Source organism: Poromitra crassiceps (genome assembly GCF_964638095.1).
Source record: "Poromitra crassiceps genome assembly, chromosome: 12".
Lineage (NCBI taxonomy): Eukaryota > Metazoa > Chordata > Actinopteri > Beryciformes > Melamphaidae > Poromitra > Poromitra crassiceps.
The window spans coordinates 8248871-8270983 of NC_139632.1; the positions used below are offsets into that span (position 1 = coordinate 8248871).

The window sequence follows — 22113 nt, forward strand, 5'->3', positions numbered from 1 at the left end:
CATAAATGTGTTTTTATTGTAAAACTAAATGTGGAGTAGGGCCAAGTTATTGGAGCAGACATCACAGTATAGCAGATGACAGTAGAAGCTTCCGAAGCGCGTTCCGCTGTCACTTATCTAAATCACGTTAAATCCACACAGGGTATATATAGGCTCAAGAGGACATATATGTTTCACATAGGGTGGTGTTTCATTTCGATGTTTTATTTGGTCCAATATTGAAATGTTCTACAATTGCAGGTTGTCTTACCATTACACATTATTTTAGATCTACCTTTTATATCTATTTCGGCTCATTTGGTTGCTATTTAGTAGCGAAATGGAGGACCCAATTGCATGCTGGGACAGGGACATTCACAGGCAGTAAACTTACAACTGCTATTTCCTATGGGAAGCTGGGTGCTGCTATGTGTTGTGTCTGTCTGAGCGAGGGAGTCAGAGAGAGAGAGAGAAGGGTGACAGAGAAGAGGCAGAAGAGCACTGGCGCACTGAATAGGCCTGGTTTCAGAGAGAGACAGAGAAGGGTGACAGGGGAGAGGCAGAAGAGCACTCCTTGACACTGGCGCACTGAATAGGCCTGCTTTTCAAAGGCGCAAAGCGCTAAATGTACGCCAGCTCGGAAGATAGCAGTACGCCGGTATTTAGCGCCGACACGCCCACTTTGGCCCATTCTGGGACTGCGCCACGCCCATTCGGCCTAAAGCGCATTTGGCAGCGTAAAGCCATATTGATATCGTCCCAAAACAGGCGCAAGGCACGTTTTTTTGCGTTTAAGGCCCGTTTTAGCGCCGAAGGCCTGTGGGAGATTAGGGCCCCACATCTACAAAAAAGCCAATCAGAGACTCTTCTTCCTCCGTCAGCTCAAAAAATTCAGAATAAGAAAACATCTCCTGCTCCGGTTCTACCTGGCCATCATACAAAGCATCCTCACCTTCTCCATAACAGTTTGGTACAGCAGTCTGGACACTCACTCCAAAAACAAACTACCGGTACAGAGAATCAGCAAATAAATCCTCCAAAATAATCCACACCCCCCTTCCGTCACTTGAATCACTCCAACGCCAAAGGACAATAAATAGAGCTAAAAAAAATCATTTCTGACCCCACTCACCCAGCATACCACATCTTCCAGCTGTTGCCCTCTGGGAGGCGCTACAGGTCTCTGTCCACCAAGACAACCCGTTTTAAAAACAGTTTCTTCCCCACTGCTATAAGGACACTGAACTCTCTATAACAACCCCCATATCACTGCTGCTATGACTGTATTGTGTACTTTATTGTGTTTTATGTATTACGATGTTCAATGTTGGACCATAGCTTACAGTACGTATGAACTGTACTGAAAACAAATTCCACCAGCCTGGCTGTGTGGTCATCAAAGAATCTAATCTAATCTAGTCGATTAATTTTCTGTCGATCATCGTTGCAGCTCTAATATAGACACACATATGCAGACATACACACAGTGATATACACGCACACATGCAGACAAGACATACACACAGTGATACACAGTGGAAAAAGTGCTGTAAGGGAGAAATAGTGCTATATACAGTAGCCACAGCATGGTCTGTGCTTTAGATGGATTTGAAAATGAACACAAAACAAAGCATGTGATGATTGAGGAGAAAGACGACAGATGAAAAGAGACAACAGATCAAGGCTGCCACGAAAGTAGTTTTTTATTTGAAAACAAGACAGACGGACAGAGTGGACTCAAACTGAGACAGGACAGGCAGACACATGAGGACACAATCTGACTGATGAATGAATGACAAACACAGAGACACTGTACACATACATAGATGATACATACAGCGCTGCATCATCTACGAGACAACATGGCTGACAGACGGACTTGGGACTGACTTGGACCAATGATTAGTTTCTTCACATGACATGGTTAGCAGTGAGGAGTGTGTGAGATGTTGACCATAACCACATATCCAAAGTGAATCCTAACCAGAGCCATCATATCTATTCCTCATAATACAAGAGAAGCTGCCTCTTTGGTACAAAACAACACATTGCATTCAGTCAGTCAGTCAGTCAGTCAGTCAGTCAGTCAGTCAGCCACCACGGTGATCTGAACACACTTCAGGAGCAAAGTGAGATATTTTGCCACCTTCAAGGCTCTCTAAGTACCTTTGTAGCTACAACACAGTCTTTGAGAGTACAGTACACACACTCTGCCACATGGGGCTCCCGATATCACATCCAGAAAGGCTGACAAGACATCTTAAGCCAGAGACATTATAAATAAAATAACACATATGCTACAATATTCTTCACCTCACCAACAAAGTGCATCATCGCATGTGAAATATCACTCCCTTTACAACACAATCATTATCTTGTGCAATCGCAAAACTGTACTTGGGTTTCCGTCTCGGTCTGTACAGATTCTGGCTCTGCGCTCCCCAAGAGAGCTGCTGTTTGACACCAGGATTGTCTTAGCACTTTGTACAAAGAAAGGAGGTTCTGCCAAATAGCAAAGTGTCATGTTAAGGCACAGAAACAGCTCTCCTCTCCTACTACTGAACTGAATTCAAACAAAACAAAACAACTCTAACCAGTACATTATACTGATCATTCCCCCGCACTTTACATCTTGAAATGACGCACGTGCACACACACACACACACACACACACACACACACACACACACACACACACACACACACACACACACACACACACACACACACACACACACACACACATCAGATCGTGGTCACTTTTTGGGACGTTACATTCCCTGGAGACTAACCCTAACCATAACCACTACTTGCCTAAGCCTTACCCTAACCTTAACTTAACCATAACCTTAACCTAACCCTAACCCTAAACTTAACCCTTACCCTAACCTTAACCTAACCATAACCTTAACCTAACCCTAACCCTAACCCTAACCTTAACCTTAACCACTGACCCCAAAAATCTGCTTTTTCCAAATTGGATGACGCAGCTTTTGCCCCCAATTGGACAAGCCGTCCCCAATTAACTGGTCTTAAAGTAGCCTACAGACCCTTTTCACAGCAATCGTTTTCAGGTGATAAAGCAGGAAGTGAAGCAGCTGTAACCAATACCATTAATGATGGTTCCGTTCCTTTGAGGTGTTCCTCATTAATGCTATTGGTTACACCTGCTCTACTTCCTGATTTACCACCTCAAAAAAGCGGTTGCTCGCGAAATGGGCCTATGACAGCCCCCACTCATTCGTCTCCCCAGTCCACCTCGGGCTCGTCGTCGTCGTCCAGCCGGAGCGTGAGGTACGCCAGCAGCTGGAAGAGGTTCTGCCACATCAGCACCGCCACGTAAAAGTAAAGGTCGCTTACGTCCGTCTGGCACACGTCTCCCGCGTAGCTCATGTCGCACACGCACACAAACTTGTTGATCAGGTTGCGGCAGTAGCCTCCGTTCAGACACGGGTTGGACTTGCACTCGTCCACTTCCTGCTCGCACCTGTGAAACACACACACGCACACGCACGCACGCACACACACACACGCACACACACACATGCACGCACACACACACACACAAGGACAGAAACAGACACTTATTGTCTTTTCTGGCCACATATTCTCCCCTCTCTCTTTGGTCAATTCCCCTGTTAGGCTGTTCCGACTGTTGCTCCACCCCCTCTGCCGTTCTGGGGAGAGTTGTAGACTAGCACATGCTTCCTCCACTACATGTGCAGTCACCAGCCGCTTCTTTTCACCTGACACCAAGGAGTTTCACCAGCAGGATGTAGCACGTGGGAGGATCGTGCTATTACCCCCAGGTCCCCTCCCCCCCAAACAGGCGCCCCGACCGGCCAGAGGAGGCACTAGTGCAGCAACCAAGACACATACACTTAATTGGGCTCCCCATCTGCAAACATGGCTAATTGTGCCTCTATAGACGCCCGACCAAGCCAGAGGCAATCTGGGAACGCAGTCTATTTTATTTGAAAAATAGACTCTGACTGGGACAGCCCTACCGTTTTTCCCAGCTTCCTGTACAGCGCGCCTCTCCTGCCACCGTCACTTCCTTTTCCCCGTCCATGCTCCACTGTTTACAGTCTAAATTGCAACTTGTGCTGCGACTTTCCAGTAATTTTCCACTTCGTTGTAAGACGAGTTGACGTCTTCTATGCAGTGTGTTTATGGATTAATATTATTAGTAGCCGAAATGGACGTGGAAAAGGAAGTGACGGTGGCTTTTCCGTCACTTCCGCTTTCCTTTTCCGGGTCCGTTTCGGCTCTTCACTAATAGCGTTAACGCATAAACACACTGCATAGAAGACGTCAACTCGTCTCACAACAACAGTGGAAAATTACTGTAGTCACGGCGCAAGTTGCTATTTAGACTGTAAACAGTGGAGCACGGACGCGGAAAAGGAAGTGACGGCGGCAGGAGAGGCGCGCTGTACAGGAAGCTGGGAAAAACGGTAGAACTGTCCCAGTCAGAGTCTATTTTTCAAATTAAAATAGACTCTGGGTTCCCAGACTGAGCCAGAGGTAACACAGGGGTTCGAACCTGCGACCCTCGTGTCGTGTCGTTTAATACTATTCCTCTCCTTCTATATAAGACTCTTCTTCTCTTGTTTTGTTGTCATATCGTACCGGTGTCCGGTGAAGCCGGGCAGGCAGTCACAGGACAGCTCTCGCTCAGTGCAGTTCCCTCCGTTGAAGCAGGTGTAGTTTCTGGTGTCATCGCCGCACACAGAGACAGGCAGCTTGGGCCGTCTGGTAGAGGACAGAGGCACACATTGTTAAGAGTGTGTGTGTGTGTGTGTGTGTGTGTGTGTGTGTGTGTGTGTGTGTGTGTGTGTGTGTGTGTGTGTGTGTGTGTGTGTGTGTGTGTGTGTGTGTGTGTGTGTAGGTGTGTGTGTGTGTGTGTGTGTGTGTGTGTGTGTGTGTGAGAGGCTTAGGAGGAGACCAGGATAATAAGATTAAAGGCCTGTGGCAACTACTCGGCAGCAGCAGCACGTCAAATCACATGTATAGGAGGAATGACAACAAATTCCCCACAGCTTCTTTAAGCCTACTGTTCTCCAATGTGCCTCGGCTAGAGCAGAATAGTTTGGTTCTAAACTCTTACTTGAAATGCATCAGTCAATAATGAAAAAAAAATACAGGTCATAACATTTTGAAGAATGGAGCATGGCGATAGTTCAGGCAGGACATGGCGTGGTCAAGCCCAGCTTAAACCTAGCTAGCCCCACAGCTGATTAGGAGCTGATCTCAAACCCAGCCCACATCAGCTGACTGCTGAGCGGACGCATTCAATTGGCTCAACTCAAACAGGGCGCCCTCTTTAATTCTGCTTCGGTCTGCCTGTCTAACATGGCTGCTTCCTCTGCAAGCCGTTTGCCGCCCACCTCCTCCACAGCTCCTCCTTTCATGCTGTGTCTGACTTAATGTCATTTCTGTTGTCATTGTTGCTGATCTGTTCTGTACCTGGGGGTCTTTTGCTGCTCTCCTTGCCTTAAGGCTATTCCATGTATGCTCATGGAAGGGCAGGGAGCATCCAGAACAGAGCCATACCGCAAGTGGTCTTGACCGAAATGTTATTTGTGAGGCAAATATTTTAAATCTTTCATTTAGATGCCAGCAATCATTTTGTACTATCAGACGTGTGTCACTCTTTTCAAATGGTGGATATCTCATTCTATAGAACACAACTTTTCACATGGAGACGTGATATTAGCTTTGCCTGGCATTTTGTTGCAAGTACTCCTACAAAAAAGCAGGGGAGCTTGTGCGTGGCAAATGAGAGAAACATGTCTAACACAAAACAAATAGGAAACACCCGAGAAATAAGAAAAACAACTTACGCATTTCTGACAATAATATACCACGGAACCTCTGCAACCCGATCGCTGGAGAGGAAGCAGAAAGATGGGGAAAAGACATAAACAAGAGTCACAAACAAAAAGAAGACGTGGTTTGGATGAACCCTTGACAGAATAGATGTTCACCAGTAGAGGGAGATGTGCACCTTGTCTGCTGGCTTGCTCAGCGAGTCAGTTGCAAAAGGCGACAAGAGACAAGAGACTGTGTGTTTACAGGATAAATGCTGGGAGGCGTTGGTTCCCCTCATGGTTCTGCGAGATCAAACGGCAGATGACAGAGGGGAAGGAACCAGAGAGCCCAGTGTAGCGGTTCTACTACAGACCAGACAGGCTGAACCAGAGAGCCCAGTGTAGTGGTTCTACTGCAGACAGGCTGAACCAGAGAGCCCAGTGTAGTGGTTCTACTACAGACCAGACAGGCTGAACCAGAGAGCCCAGTGTAGTGGTTCTACTGCAGACAGGCTGAACCAGAGAGCCCAGTGTAGTGGTTCTACTGCAGACAGGCTGAACCAGAGAGCCCAGTGTAGTGGTTCTACTACAGACAAGCTGAATCAGAGAACCCAGTGTAGTGGTTCTACTACAGACAGGCTGAACCAGAGAACCCAGTGTAGTGGTTCCACTACAGACAGGCTGAACCAGAGAACCCAGTGTAGTGGTTCTACTACAGACAGGCTGAACCAGAGAGCACAGTGTAGTGGTTATACTACAGACAGGCTGAACCAGAGAACCCAGTGTAGTGGTTCTACTACAGACAGGCTGAACCAGAGAACCCAGTGTAGTGGTTCTACTACAGACAGGCTGAACCAGAGAACCCAGTGTAGTGGCTCTACTACAGACAGGCTGAACCAGAGAACCCAGTGTAGTGGTTCTACTACAGACAGGCTGAACCAGAGAACCCAGTGTAGTGGCTCTACTACAGACAAGCTGAATCAGAGAACCCAGTGTAGTGGTTCTACTACAGACAGGCTGAACCAGAGAACCCAGTGTAGTGGTTCTACTACGACAGGCTGAGATATATTAGTTTATAGTTAGTTTATATATTGGGTTGATATATATTGGGTTTTGGGTTATTTTGGGTTATGTTTTCACTCCTGTTTGTCTGTATGTTTGTTTGTCAGCAGGATATCTCAAAATGTATGGATTTGCACAAAACTTGGTAGAAAACGTAGAACTGATTGCCTTTGCACGCCAACTGGCCAAAAGGGGATGTGGCAATCCAATGTCCAATCACAAAAAGGCGCCTACACTCTAACTTCCAAACGGATTCACGCAACACCACGAAACTTTGTAGAAAAGGTTGCTCATTGACTCACTTGCAGTAGGGTCCGGTGTAGTTCTCGGCACAGAGGCAGGCGTACCTGTCCGGCCCGTGCAGACAGGTGCCTCCATGGGCACACAGGTGGTTCGCGCACACGTCCACCTCCTCCTCGCAGTCCACCCCCGTGTAGCCCAGCTCACAGGCGCACTCGTAGGTCAGCGGGCCGCTCGCGCTGCAGTTGCCGTGACGACAGGGCCCGGAGGCGCAGGCGTCGGTGGAGAAGTGGCAGCGCCGGCCGGCCCAGCCCGGAGCGCAGCTGCAGTTGTACAGGTTGAACAGATCCTGGCACTCGGCCCGGTTCTGGCAGGGGTTGGGCCGACACACGGGGCCCCCGCTGCAGCCGGCGAGCGGCGGGCTGAGCGACGTGCGGACGAACTGCTCCTCCTGAACGCGCGGGAGGTTCACCTCGGAGGAGCTGAAGTAAGGCAGGGCGATGCCGCCCAGCTCCGCGGTGCCCAGGCACCCGGCAAAGGGCCAGTTGGCGTCGTCGGGGCCCCGGCTCCCCAGGAAGATGTCCACCTCCTGCCTGAGGAAGTCCAGGTTGCCCCCCGCCGGGCTGCGGGAGGTGCTGGCTTCCTCTGCCTCCTTGTCCAGCACCAGCGTCCACCGGGAGCGCTGTGCCCACGGCTCCTCCATGAACAGGTCCACGCTGTGCCACTCGCCATCGCTCACGCTCCTCCGGCTGCTCAGGCTGACGACCGTAGACAAGCCCCGCCCCTCCGTAGACAAGCCCCGCCCCCCCTCCTCCTCGTCTCCTGTGCTGCTCTGAAGCTCCACTGAGAGCAGGCCATCGTGGATGGAGAGCGTGAGGAACGCCGAGCCCTTCTCTGCGTGCAGCACGGCTGCGTGACGCTTCCGTGTGCGCAGGTTCAGCGACAGGCTGGTTAGGTTGCGGGATATGTGGCCGTTTCCCCGGTAGGACAACACACTGCTGTCATTGAAGAAGGTTGCATTGGAGGAGCCTAGAAGGTCAGGGAAAAAGACACATTAAGTAAAGACAGGTCTCAGTTTTGTTAAATAAATCTAAATAAAAAATGATCAAGCTGGACTGCACTCACACTCATATCCCTGGTTCAGCATCTTGCACTCTGCATCTGACGGGCAAGGCGACAGCGCGCACCACCTGACCTCCTCACAGCGCCGCCCTGCTGTGTTGGGTGGGCAGGTGCAGGTGAAGTCGTCCCACAAGGTGTAGCACATCCCCCCGTTTAGACAAGGGTTACTCTGAGGGCGAGGAAATAAACAGAGGCGCTTACTTTGACCTAATACTGCATCATGTCTCATGAGGGTCTCATGAGGGTAACCCACACCCAAATCAGAAACTAAACGTGAAGGGCTGTCTGCAATAGGCTAATTAACGAATAATTGATTACAAATCATGGTATCAATCAACAATGGCAAAATGCATTCTCATACAGTACATAATAACACAAAGATGGTAATGTTTTGCAAATGATTTAGTGGCCCACTTGTGATAAAAGAAATTCCTAAGCTTTTTATAGGCTTTAATCCATGTCTGCACATCCCCTAATCTTTGTTGTGTAATATTCACCTTATCATTTTCCCATATCAGGAGGACGCTTCTGCATTACGTCATTTTGTAATCGTTCTTCTGTTTTAGACCCGGAAGTAGATTACTCCTACCTTTATCATTTTTAGACTTGCCAAAAAGCTGTTTTCAAGCAAAAAAAGTTATAAAGTTTTAGTATTTTTTCAGATGAGAACGTAACATTCCAAATATGTGACCAGTTTATCAGAATAACGCCTATTTGGACATTTTTAACGAGCAGCGAGGAGCGCTGGCTGTGTGACCGGTCGGACTAGCTAGTATCTGTCAACCCCTACTGTACTGGCAGTGAGAAAACACTGTCGACGTGCTTTTGTAACTAACTTAAATGGCGACCGGGTACAGCCATCGGCTCCTCGCAGCAGTAACGCTATGAGCATGTAACTGAAGTTGGCCGCAGTGTAGCTTCTGAATGTTGCCAAACTTCATTCATAGTTTACAGTTTATCGATGTTTTACCGGCCGGCCGGCTAACGCTGAACCAGAAGAACAAATACAATTGCGTCCGACACGGAAGAGAAAAAGTGGGCGTGGCAACATAAGGTGAATAGAAACAAATGGAAAGAAAGTGAAAAATCACAGGGCCTCAATCACTCTTCCCTTGGAAGTGAATGTTTGGTTATATGTGTACTACAGGCAGCTGCTTATCATCAGTGTCCTGCTGAAACATTAACTGTTCAGTAACTGACAGTATTAGATACAACGTAAAATGCATTATGAGTGGTTTGGCCTGTTGCCAGGGCCTCAAACAAGACTGATACACCAACTGAAGACAGAAGGTTTCTGCGGGACACCAACTGCGCGCTTTCCCTCACCCTGCAGGCGTTGTCCCCGGAGCATCCAAGGGTCACGTTCTCCATGAGCTCCAGAGGGTAGGATCTCACGGATGTGTCCGACCCAGAGAACTGCAACCTCCTGTCGTTGATCCTCAGGTCCTGGATGCAGCCTTTAAAGTATCCCCCGGACGCCGAAGTGGTCCTCCCCTCCGACAAACCCCCCACGTACACCACATCGCCGGCCCCGACGCCCACTGTCCTGACCCCCGCGTGGCCCTTCTGTTTCTGGCCCGCTACGGACAGCGTCATCTGCTCCCCCGCCACCTCCACGCTCACAAAGTGGATTTCCCCGTCGTCGACCGCGCTCCGCCCGCTCAGGCTCTCCGAGTCGAGCTGAACTTTGACCCTGCCGTCCTCCAGCCACAAGCGTAGGTACCCGTGGCTGCTGCTGCTGTTGTTGGCGAGCAGCAGGAGGAGTCCACTGCGCCTCCGCGTGCGCAGGAACAAGGAGACGGTGAGGCTGTGTGCCAGGTCGTTGTCGTCGTCGTCGTCGGTGATGGTGAACGCGGCGAAACTCTGTGCGTCCTCGTTCCCGAAGCGCGCCGTCGCATATTCTACACACAGAGGGAAAGAGGAGGACAAGAGAATATTCAGTTTCATCAGGTAAAAGATGAGGAAACTGCGATTGGGTGATCATTTTTTGGGGTGTCGACAGGGCGAAAGGAGTGAGGTCACTGTTGGGTGAGCTAAGAAAAGCAGCCTTTTTTAATGCTTGACCCCACCCTGTGTGCCCCCCACCCCCCAATGGGGTTTGAAAGGGTTTTATAAGCCCAACAATCTCTAGTGACTCTAGAAGAAGTGGCGCAGGAGGAGGAAAATGAAGCGGCTACTAGCCCTCATCATGCATGGCCCTGTGTCCAGTGTCAGTGTCAGCACTTTCCCCTGTGGGCTGCTCGCCCTAAGGCAAGGCAGGCAGGCAGCAGGCAGGCCGGCAGGCAGGCAGGCAGGCAGGCAGGCAGGCAGGACACTGATAACACACAGACACCACGGAGAGCACACAATGTATCTGACAGCTCACATCTCAGATAGAAGCCAAATGGACAGACACTGACATATTCTGAGTAGAGTGTGTGTGTGTGTGTGTGTGTGTGTGTGTGTGTGTGCGTGCGCGTGCATGTGAGTAAATAAGTTAAGTTATCCTTTATTTATCCCCATGGGGAAATTCATCCTCTGCATTTGACCCATCCTCTACTAGGAACCTTCCTAGAACTAGGAGCAGTGGGCAGCCACTGTGCAGCGCCCGGGGACCAACTCCAGTTATTTTGCCAGTACCTTGGTCAGGGGCACTGACAGGAGTATTAACCCTAACATACATGTCTTTCTTTGATGGTGGGAGGAAACCGGAGCACCCGGAGAAAACCCACACGGACACGGGGAGAACATGCAAACTCCACACAGAAAGGACCTGGGACGGACCGGGGTTCGAACCCGGGACCTTCTTGCTGTGAGGCAACAGTGTTAACCACTGAGCCACCGTGCCGTCCAAATGTGTGTGTGTGTGTGTGTGTGTGTGTGTGTGTGTGTGCGTGCGCGCGCGCGTGCGTGTGAGTAAGTGTGTGTGCAACTGTGCATGTCACATGATCCAGTCAGATAAGAGGATCTCCGCCTCTCGCCACGGCTCAGCTCGACTCTCTTCACCTCTGTCACACATCAGGAGGCAGGGAGTGATTTAATTAGCCAATCAAGAAATTGAGTAAAGGTGACCTAGTTCACATCTCTTCCAATTTCAATGAATCAGTGTAGCTTAAAGCTCTCTGTAGGGTCATCTATCTCTTTTCACTGTGTTGAACTATTCCTGACTGAAATGGACAAACCTAAACCTAACCTTATTCATGTTTGTGCAACAAGTCTGAGGTGATCCTGGGACTCCGGTGTGGGAAACCAAAAATCTACCGGTGAAGCATAGATAGACAAGTAGTTGAGCAAATCTGGTGCTGCAAAAAACATCTGCCCAGTGAGCTGAAGTAGGAATAGAGACAACCTAGGCAATGACATTTACTAAATGGTATCTTTAAACCAAAGCGTTCTCTCCGCTGTTTGACTTTCCGATGACTAGAACATACCGTCGTCACAGTCGTGTCCCTCGTAAGGCCTGGGACAGCTGCACTGGTAGCTCTGCCACAGGTTGACACAGCGGCCTCTGTTCTGGCAGGGCAGGTCCAGGCAGCGGTCCCTGTGGCTGCAGCCGAGCGACACGTTCACCGCGGACTCACTCAGCCATTCCCCCGGGACGCCCAGCTGCCCGTCCACCAACACGTCCCGCATGCAGCCGATGAACGCCGGGAGCGCCTTTGAGTCCTCGAGCACTCCTCCAATGAAGGTCTTCTGGCGGGGCGACGGCAGTCCGTCCAGGCTCCTCATGATCATGGTCATGATCTGGCAGCCCTGGTCCTCCTGACAGCGCCCTGCATCGTCCAAGAGTTTCAGACTGAGCGTCCGCGTCCCGTGCACGGCCTCCACAGAGTGCCACTCTCCGTCTGTGACGTTCTGCGGCAACTCCAGAGACATCCCCTCCGTCTCCGTTTCCGCCCCGGCAGAGAGCTCCTTCCTCAGGGTGAGACGCAGCCTCCCCCCCTCCTCCAGCACCAGGCTCAGCAGCAGCCCCCTGCTGGTGCGATGGAAAAGCACAGCCCGGGGCAGGACGGTGCGGAAGCTCAGGGTGATGTTGACGTGTTCCTCCGTGTCCACCAGGGGGCCCTGCAGCAGCACGTAGCCGCTGCGCTCAAAGGAGAAGGCGGTGGAGGTGTGGCAGAGGGGGTCGGTGAAGCCGGGCGGGCAGGAGCACGAGTAGCCGTGGGTGCCGCTCTCCAGGAACGGAGAGCAGGCGGCGTTGTTCTGGCACTCGTGGCCCTCGCAGCCCCGCAGCCTCACGTCACAGTGCACGCCGCCGTACAGGACGCCATCTTGGCTTTGTTTGAGGCAGTGGCACGCGTAGCCTCCGACGTGGCTCTCACACTTAGCCTCGTGCTGGCACGGGCTCGGGTCACAGTGGTTTATGACCTCCTGGCAGAGGGAGCCTGTGAGCAGAGGAGGAAAAAAGTCATTGTGATTTTTTTTTATCGACTGTGTGCTCAGTTTTCAAGATACTGTCATTTTTGGGCTGTTCACTAAGTATTTATTTATTGCCGTAGTAGATTTAGCAACTCTAGTACGTAGTACTCTTATCAACCTTTTTTGGTATTATTGTGCCTAGCTACATGTTTCAGTGTCAGTTTTTGTCTCCTGTTGTTGTCCTGACTGTTTCAATGTGGCTGCATCATGTGACACATCAATTTCCTGCAAAGGATCAATAACGTATCTATCTATCTATCTATGTACGTATGGTGATTTCAAGCTATGGTGATTTCAAAAATCATGTCCCCCCCCCCCCCTGTAACATATCGTAGCACATTGTAGCGCCCACTAGTGGCAGAGCTAAAAATGCAATGTGTGGGTCTGTTCAAGCACGGGTCAAGTCATGCGTCATTACACCCAAGGATGCGACCCATGACTGTACCAAGTTTCACAGAAACATGATTCCACACTATTTCCTGAAGTAGAACCAACTGACCAACAGAGTGACTTGTAGAACTTTGCAGCTAAAAAAAGATGCACATTACATGAAATGGGCAAAGTGCCAACATGTCCCCAGGTTTTACTGGATCAGCAGATGCCATGGATGTGATCAGGTTTTACTGGATCAGTAGATGCCATGGATGTGATCAGTGACCTCACTTGTCACAGGGACATTGTATTGAACTGTTGTCAATAAATAAATAAAAGAAACTTGTCACAGGCCACATCCTCTTAACATTGCCACCATGTGTTTGTCCCTGGAAGTACAGTAAAGTGCATGTTTTGTTATGCTATGAATCCTGTATTAGTGTATAACATCAATACTGTAATTTTCCACACATCAATTTGAAATCTAAAATCTAAAAGGAATGCAATGAATGTACCTCACATCATTCTCACATACTGTAAAACAACATCTATAACGCCTGTATAGCAACACCAGAGCAGCTTATAATGATTTAAAAAAAACAGCTGGATAGCTGCTTCTATCAAACTGAATAAACAGTACACTAAATTATTTGTTTCCTTGACATCAAGGACAGAAAGAAATGACACGGGAATAGATAACATGTTTCCATTATGAAGACAGATAGGTAGATAAAGCCATCATAATATTACCTGCTCCAAGCAACAAAATGCCCCAAAACCATGATGTGAGTGTCCTCATCACGCCGGCAGTGTTTTCCCCTGAAGAACTCCACACTTGTCTACATGCACCATATTAGTCTGTGTGTGGCCAATCCCATTGTGTTACATAGGTGGAAGTCCAGTGGAAGTCTGCTCCTTCTCACCTTCTCTACAGCCATGTGTGTCTGCTCCTCCTCACCTTCTCTACAGCCATGTCTGTCTGCTCCTCCTCACCTTCTCTACGGCCATATCTGTCTGCTCCTCCTCACCTTCTCTACAGCCATGTCTGTCTGCTCCTCCTCACCTTCTCTACAGCCATGTGTGGGTTAGGCTAAGGGCATGTATGGCCGAATGCTTCCAGTCAGGAAACCAGCAAAGCCAGATCCTGGAGGATTATAACTAATGCTATTTGGCCACCTTACTGAGGCAGTGCCCATGTGGCTGCTAGGGAGTCCGTTTTTAGAACGCGACTCTCAGCAGGGAGTATCTCTGTCTTACCTGCACGGCTCGTGTCAGTAGGGAGACTAGGATATTCCTCTCTTGTAACTGAAAAGTATCATGTCTGTCAAGTATAATGTAAAGTTCTCATGATACAATAATACACCCACTATTATATTAGCTTGAAGCCTAAATCTGCTTGACCTAATTCCTCAACTAGCCGAGCTCATTTGTAGTTGACAGCAGCTGATGTAATGCAGGCTGCTCGTGGAAGCATTGAACATTCATACAGGCAGCAACTGAAATCAGCTTGGTAACAGAAATCAGCTTTGGGAAAAGACTTTGAAAGACAGGACGACTAACAACAACAACAATAATGAATGTATGTAGATAATGAAGATTATTGATAGAATTTACAAATGGTATACTACCATTGTCCCAATCACACCCCCAAACAACTACCAACCCATGCAAAAATACTAAGATTTACCAACTGCACTGGCTATGGGGCTCTGATTAGATTACTGGTATAGCACTGTTGTTTAGATGTGCATGTGTGTGCGTGTGCGTGTTGCGTGTGTGTGTGTGTGTGTGTGTGTGTGTGTGTGTGTGTGTGTGTGTGTGTGTGTGCGTGTGTGCATGCATGCGTGTGTGTGTGTGTGTGTTTGTGTGTGTGTGTGTTTGTTGCTGGCCTAAACAAGACCAATGACAGTACGCAATAGGGCTTTTCACACTGCATGCTCTCTTAGCCCGGGGCTATCTTAGCCCCGGGCTGAGAACAGTGCTAAGATAGCCCTGGGGTAACTTAACCCCTTTTCACACGTGCACATTTTGTTACCCAGGGTTAACCTAAACCCAGGGCTATGCCATTCACACTGCACACTAGCCCAAGGTTAATAGAGTCCAGGGCCATTCCCAGTGCTGCCAGATACAGTCTCTCTCTGGCCCCGTTTCACACAGGCAACTTTTAGCCCCGTGTTGAGACAGAAAGCTGGGGTCAATTAACCCTGACAAGTCGGGGTTAACCCTGCTGCAGAGCAGGGCCATCTAGCCCCGGGCTTAGCCCACTTTGGAGTGGGCCAAGATTGTGCAAGTGTGAAAGCTTTCTTAGCCCTGGGGCTAACAGCTCCCTTAGACTCACTTAACCTCGGCTAAGTGTTGTGTGAACGTGAAATGTGAAAACTACCTCATTATGTCAGGGACAATTCTCCTATGCAGTCATTGGTTTACATGTGTCTTGATGTGGAGTAGCTGACCTGTTGTGCCCGCGGGGCAGCTGCACACGTAGCCCCCGGCGTGCTCTGGGAGGTAGCGGCCAGGCAGCAGAGGCTCGCTGCCATACAGAGCCTGCCAGCTCCGCTCCAGGCAGCGGCCTCCGTGCAGGCAGGGGGCGCTGCCGCACTCACTGATGTCCACCTCACACTGACGGCCCGCAAACCCTGGAGGGATAGTTATCACAGACATACTGTACTGTACATGCATACGTATGTGTGTGCTATGCAGGCAGTACTGTGTAGTGTGTACGTAGCCTATGCAGTGCACACAAATGTACACATGCCCGCATACACACACTTGCACAAACACCATTTTCTGTTAAGGTGCCGAAGGGCATGTCATGATACAGGCAACTTGGATTTCTCTGCTGTCTTGTCTCTATTGGTAGCAGCCAGTATGAGTTTCTGCTTCGTCAGATAGAGAGAGACACAAAAGATGGGAGTGATGAGTTTTTTTTTCACCCTTATTTCCAGTTTGCCCAGGTACCTTCTTTAAATGTCATGTGTCCCCACTGGTGTGGACTGTCAGTCAATAAACAGCAAGTATAGACATGTGTATGCAGCAACAGATTTCATCACTTTCCTCGGCATATCTCTTTCTCTCTCTTTGCGACTTCATTTGTCATCTCTCCCTCTCATTCTCTCCATCTGTCTCTCCCTCTCATTCTCTCCATCTTTCTCTCTCTCTCATTCTCTCCATCTTTCTCTCCCTCTCATTCTCTCCATCTGTTTTTGTCTCTCTGCTGTTTGTTGTAGTTCGTCTCTCCTCATCACTTTTCACAATCTCCCTCAAAAACTACAAATCCTTAGTGTGTTTGAAATGTATCTATCTTTAATTTTTGTTTTGGTGGCCGACGTTGTTGTTGTTGTTGTTGTGGTTGTTTTTTTATGTCTCTATCACGGGATTGTGCACGTTTTTGTTCTATAACATATATCCATAATGTACTTGACACAACATTGAAAAGTCATAAGTGACTTCCTGGACATTTGTATGTCATAAAACCAATAAACAAATCTGAGAAAAAAATAAGAAGAAAAAACAAACATACGTGCGTGTCTGTCTGTCTGTCTGTGTCTGTGTGTCTGTCTGTGTGTAACTGTTACTGGAAGGTGAGTGTTGCTGCAGAATTACCCGGCCAGCATTGACACGTGTAGTTCACCCCATTGTCCTGGCAGGGGGCGCTGTTGAAGCAGGGTTCAGACTGGCATGCTGGGACCGGCGTCTCACAGTGTCTGCCAGTGAAGGCTGTGTGTGAGCAGTCACAGCTATATCTGATAGGTTAGAAGTTCAACAGCAACTAGTTAAGACACCAGGAAATACCATGTATGACATTTCTGTTTCTCCTTTCCTCCTATGTTTTTGTTTTCCTTATTGGAATGCATTCTAGTCTGTACAAAATGTCTCTTACTTTTCTCAACTTTCCTTCTTTTGAATTTTGGCCTACTTACTCATTCACCCCGTCTATACACTGAGCCCCATTTTGGCACGGGCGCTCTTCTTGGCACTCGTCAATGTCATTCTCGCAGCGGTCTCCCTGGAAACCGGGCAGGCAGGTGCAAGCGAAGCCATCGGTGTCGTCACGGCAACGGCCGCCATTGAGGCACGGCTGTGATTGACACTCGTCAATCTGGACGTGGCAGGTGGCGCCTGTGAACATCAAAGCAACACGGAGGTCGGTGTGTGTCTGTCTGAGACCATCGGGGCAAACATGAATGTAAAGCTTTCATCTTGGACTGGCTGTGATCACCATGTAGAGTGCTTTGCTATCTCTCAGCAAGGCTTTCAAGTTGTTTGCTGCACCAGAGCAGATATACATATCTCCCTCATTCTCAAATCTTTTTTTATTTCATCCATTGTCCTCTCACAACGTGGAATAAATCAACATGAAAGCTATAATAAATATGAGTAATGAGAAATCTGAGTTCACCCTAAGTCAGGGTCTTTTTTAACAGATTGATTCATCAGGGATAAGATAGGTTCATGTATGCTTTATGAGACCAGATAGTCTGATTGAGACTACAAAATACAATTCAGTCGCATGTTTTAACAGGTAAACAACATGCATGATACAACATTACAAAAAACACGGATCCACAAGGCTAACACTGACCCACACTGACTTGTAGAAGGCAGAGGGCACTGAACAGTTTCCCCTCAAAAAGGTCACCTCTATGTCATCTTTCTAAATACTTTGGGTCCGAGCCGTGTATATAGAAGAGTCGCGACATCTCCATTCACTCCAATGGACCAGTTTTTTACTCTCAAGAGTTCCAGGAAGTAAGGTCCTGGATTAAGCAGCACTATCGAGTTGCAGTAAAATGGACAGTTTGTGTTGTACTTTGAAAGGTTTTTTTTTAGAATCAAATTGTACATTATCAGCTTTATTTTAGCATTCAAAAGTAGAACCCTTCCTGGCTGTTCATTGGCTAATGAGTCACGCATTTTGGTCCTCCGCTGACGCCACTCTCTCTCGCCAATTGCTCTGCTTTGGGTATCCTAAAATGAGGTGAGCGTGCACTCTCTTTTTTCACGTTATTTTAGTGTTCTGCACTTCATAGGCATTGTGTCATTTCAAAGAACAGCGACAAAACATCAATGCCTACTGTAGGTAAACTGACAATAATAAGTAACTAATGCAGATCAAATGTGGATCATTCTGACCGTTTAGTTCTTGCTGCTGCTGATGGTGCTCTGTGTAAAGCAGTGTCCTTCCTCCCACACTCACCTGTGAATCCAGGTGAGCAGAGACAGGAGTACCTGCCCACTCTGTCCACACAGGTGGCTCCGTTCCCGCAGGGCTGGGAGACGCACTCGTTCACATCGATCTGACAGTGAACGCCCTGGAAGCCCGGCACGCAGAAACACGAGTAGCCATCACCTCCACTCCGGCACAGCGCCCGGTTCTGGCACGGGTTGGGTGAGCATGGGTCCACTGTGGAGGGCAGCCGCTCAGGAGATGCACCTATGGGCAGATGATGACATTTTGAAATGTAATCAGAGTAAGTGTAAAGAAAGACAATGGTATACGTTCACTAGCTGATGTACTGTTCAGTGTTCACACATCAACATTTGGCATTTATGCTGTGCAGATACAAAAGCCCAGTTAATGCGATCATTCCTCATAAGGAGAAATATTTGCCATAATACATTTTGTCGGGCCTTCATCGAAATGTAAATGAAAGGATAGCCCACTAGCTCCGCCATTCCGACAAAGTTTCGCGGTGAGAATCGGTTTGGAAGTTTGGCGGATTTTTGTGAATGGCCACGCCCACCTTTGGCCAGTGGGGGTGGGAAGTTAATCAGTTATAAGTTGGCCCATGGCCAACCTTTCTACAAACTTTTGTGCAAATCCATTCAGAACTTTTGAAGATATCTTGCCGGCAAACAGACAAACTGACGGGGGCCTAAAACATGACCTGGTGGCCAACTCCGTTCCTGCAGGTAAAATCCTCTCCCAGTTATTATCAAACCAACTGGAAGAACATTTCATACAAACATTTATACTTTCTCACAATAAATTAATTTTTTCATGTGTTTTAAACCTGGAAAAGGTCAGTTTATATTTCCATTGTTTATTAACTCATTGAGTGCCAGCCACTTTTGGAGAACGGACGCTCCCAGTGCCAGAGTTTTCAGAGCGTTTTCAGTGATTTCTCGAGGCCCACAGAATATTGTGTGATATTACTATGTAAACACCGAACACGCAAAAAGAACAAGGAGACTCTATTGTATCATCAGCAAAAAAAAGTTTATTGATACCATTTTCCGTTCTTTAGTTATGAGCCGGAGAAGATAGGTTGTTTTCAGCGTTTTCAGGCATTTCAAATTATAAGCTGAGATATTCAGCCTTTTGTGAAATGCAGCATTTCAAGCACATTCACTGACTCTAGATACGGTAATATTTTCTGATGTAGTGATGTGGTGTAGTTGTGTCCTGCCCTGCGTGCCCCACCCCCCCTCCCCCCCCTCAGCTGAAAACTCCTCCCCACACTAGTAACACACAGCCTCGCACCAAGCGTCTAGGAAGCCTGGGAAGCGCCGCCTCCCAGGCAGCGCAACATGGAGAAGCCACACGCGGACTGCAGTGAAAGGTTTGGCTTTTCAGTGTCGCGCTGCTGCTTTTCTAGCGGCTAATCATGTGGAGAAACTATGCTGACAGACAGACAGAGGCAGAAGGACTCAGTTGTGTGCGCGGATTGACTGTGTTCGCAGCCCCCGTCAGTTGCAGCCAGAACAATCTACATGGCTCTGGAGTGCAGCATGAGCGGGTTCTCTTTCATCAAGGCTATTTCAGGCTGTGTATTCCTGACATTTCTGTAATCTGGAGAGCACTGTCGCCACCTAAGGGTTCTGTAAAATAGGTTATAGACCTCCAATAGCTACTATAGTTGTACAGGAGCTGCGGAAGGCTTTGATCGACGTCCCACCGTCAAAAAACGCATTGGACGTCGAAGGACGTCCGTGGCACTCTACGTCACTATTTAATTGGACGTCGAAGGACGTCCATGGCATTCAATGAGTTAAAGTCCCTGAAAACCAAATATAAATATATTTACATAATGTGTTTTGAGTTTGTCACACCACAGGAATTTTTGTTATTAACTCATTCAGTGCCAGCCACTTTTGGAGAACGGATGCTCCCAGTGCCAGAGTTTTCAGAGCGTTTTCAGTGATTTCTCGAGGCCCACAGAATATTGTGTGATATTACTATGTAAACACCGAACACGCACAAGAACGAGCTGGCTCTATTGTATCATCAGCAAAAAAAAGTTTATTGATACCATTTTCCGTTCTTTAGTTATGAGCCGGAGAAGATAGGTTGTTTTCAGCGTTTTCAGGCTTTTCAAATTATTAGCTGAGATAATCCGCCTTTTGTGAAATGCAGCATTTCAAGCACATTCACTGAGTCTGAAGATAATATTTTCTGATGTAGTGACGTAGTTGTTGTGTGATGCCCTGCGTGCACCACCCCCCTCCCCCCCTCCCCCCGTAAACTCCTCCCCACACTGCACACAGCCTCACGCAACCATTATATTTTCGGAGTGCTGCGTTTGTGTGCTGCTGTCGGCTCTCAGCGCCACAGCAGGGAAGAGCCAACCCGGATTGCTGAATGGTTTGGCGTCAGGGGCTGCTTTCCTGTCTGCTAATCGCGTGGAGAAACTATACAGACAGACAGACAGACAGACAGGGACAGAGGGGCTCAGTTGTGAGCGCGGATTGACTCCTGTTCGGAGCCAATGTCAGCTCCCGCGACAGAGCAAATGGCTCTGGGAGCATGCATCGGGTTGTCTTTGATCCACGGCTTTTAGGCTGTTTCTCGGACCTGTCTCTAATCTGGACTGCACCGAGCAAGCACTGTCGCCACCTAATGAGTCCGTAAAATAGGTTATACACCTCCAATAGCTACTATAGTTGTACAGGAGCTGCGGAAGGCTTTGATCGACGTCCCACCGTCAAAAAACGCATTGGACGTCGAAGGACGTCCGTGGCATTCTACGTCACTATTTAATTGGACGTCGAAGGACGTCCATGGCATTCAATGAGTTAAGACACCCAGTCCAATTTGAACAGAATTGAATGTTGCCAAGTATATAAAATTAGGAGCTGCAATCTCTCTATGGTCTCAATGCGATTCAACTCTGCTCTGAAGGCTTTTCTCTAGTGTTGGAGTCGAGACCACCTAACCCGAGACCGAGACAAGACCAAGACCAGACAAATGCAAGACCATTTTCAAGACCCTTTACACACAACGTGACCATTTAACCTTTACACCATTGCTCTGCTAACAACGAAATGAATCATTATTTAGGAATGATAGTCAAATATAAATGGCTGTACAGAATGCAATCCTTTGATCTGAAACACTTTAGTTCCATATCACTGACCTTCTGAAAGGCTCAACACAGTGGACAGAATGAAGCATAAAAACACCTTCCTGCTGCTAAATTATGATGGACGACATCTCTCGAGCCACCTTGTTGACCTGTGTTGTCTTCCTTTGTGCATGAACGTGAGGGGAGTGGCTACAGCGTTAGAAGCTTTCAACCCGCAAGGTTATTGGTTTGCGATTGAAGTGATTGAAATTTTACACCCAATCACGGTAATGATGTCACTGCAGTTGTGGTCTCGGCTGGTCTTGAAATAAAATCCCGAGTCCGGCTTGCCCGAGATCGAGACCGATGGAGGGCGAGTCCGAGATGAGACCGGTCTCGAGTACTCCAACACTACTTTTCTCTGATGGAATAATGTGGGCGTGTACGGTGCAGCAGCTGTCTGTAGAATGCTCCGCAATAGTTAGTTAGTTAGTTAGTTAGTTAGTTTATTTCGATCAGAAAGAAAAGAATATTCACAGAATAGGAAAAAAACAGAAAAAACAAAACAAAAGATACATAAGGCTGACCGAAAGGGTTTTAGGGCTGAAGCTAGATAGATCTCAACAGTCACGTGACTTTTCGTGACGTCATTTTCCCCCGGAAGTAAGTTCCGCATTCATTTTATCCATAGACATTTCGATAAATACTTATATAACGAGTTTTAAGGTTGGAACCAGGCCAACCTGTGACCTACTGAATCATGAGTGACCATAAAACAGGTTGCTTGGTTCAAACTAATGTCTCCAACTTTTTGAGGCTTACAATTAGTCACATAGGACCCT

At 48.1% G+C, this 22113-nt stretch overlaps 1 protein-coding gene across 1 annotated transcript in view; it reads right to left on the reverse strand.

Annotated features, from left to right (window-relative positions):
- Positions 1 to 22113, reverse strand: part of crb1 (crumbs cell polarity complex component 1) — a gene marked incomplete at both ends in the record, with an annotated part of 55380 nt that overhangs the window by 6692 nt on the left and 26575 nt on the right. Inside the window, 11 exons of the mRNA XM_083647982.1 lie at positions 3340 to 3466; positions 4612 to 4734; positions 5826 to 5870; positions 7157 to 8123; positions 8220 to 8385; positions 9543 to 10117; positions 11627 to 12580; positions 15440 to 15622; positions 16590 to 16729; positions 16907 to 17105; positions 18184 to 18420. Coding sequence (XP_083504108.1) covers positions 3340 to 3466; positions 4612 to 4734; positions 5826 to 5870; positions 7157 to 8123; positions 8220 to 8385; positions 9543 to 10117; positions 11627 to 12580; positions 15440 to 15622; positions 16590 to 16729; positions 16907 to 17105; positions 18184 to 18420 — 3716 coding nt within the window. The remainder of the gene's footprint in view (positions 1 to 3339; positions 3467 to 4611; positions 4735 to 5825; positions 5871 to 7156; positions 8124 to 8219; positions 8386 to 9542; positions 10118 to 11626; positions 12581 to 15439; positions 15623 to 16589; positions 16730 to 16906; positions 17106 to 18183; positions 18421 to 22113) is intronic.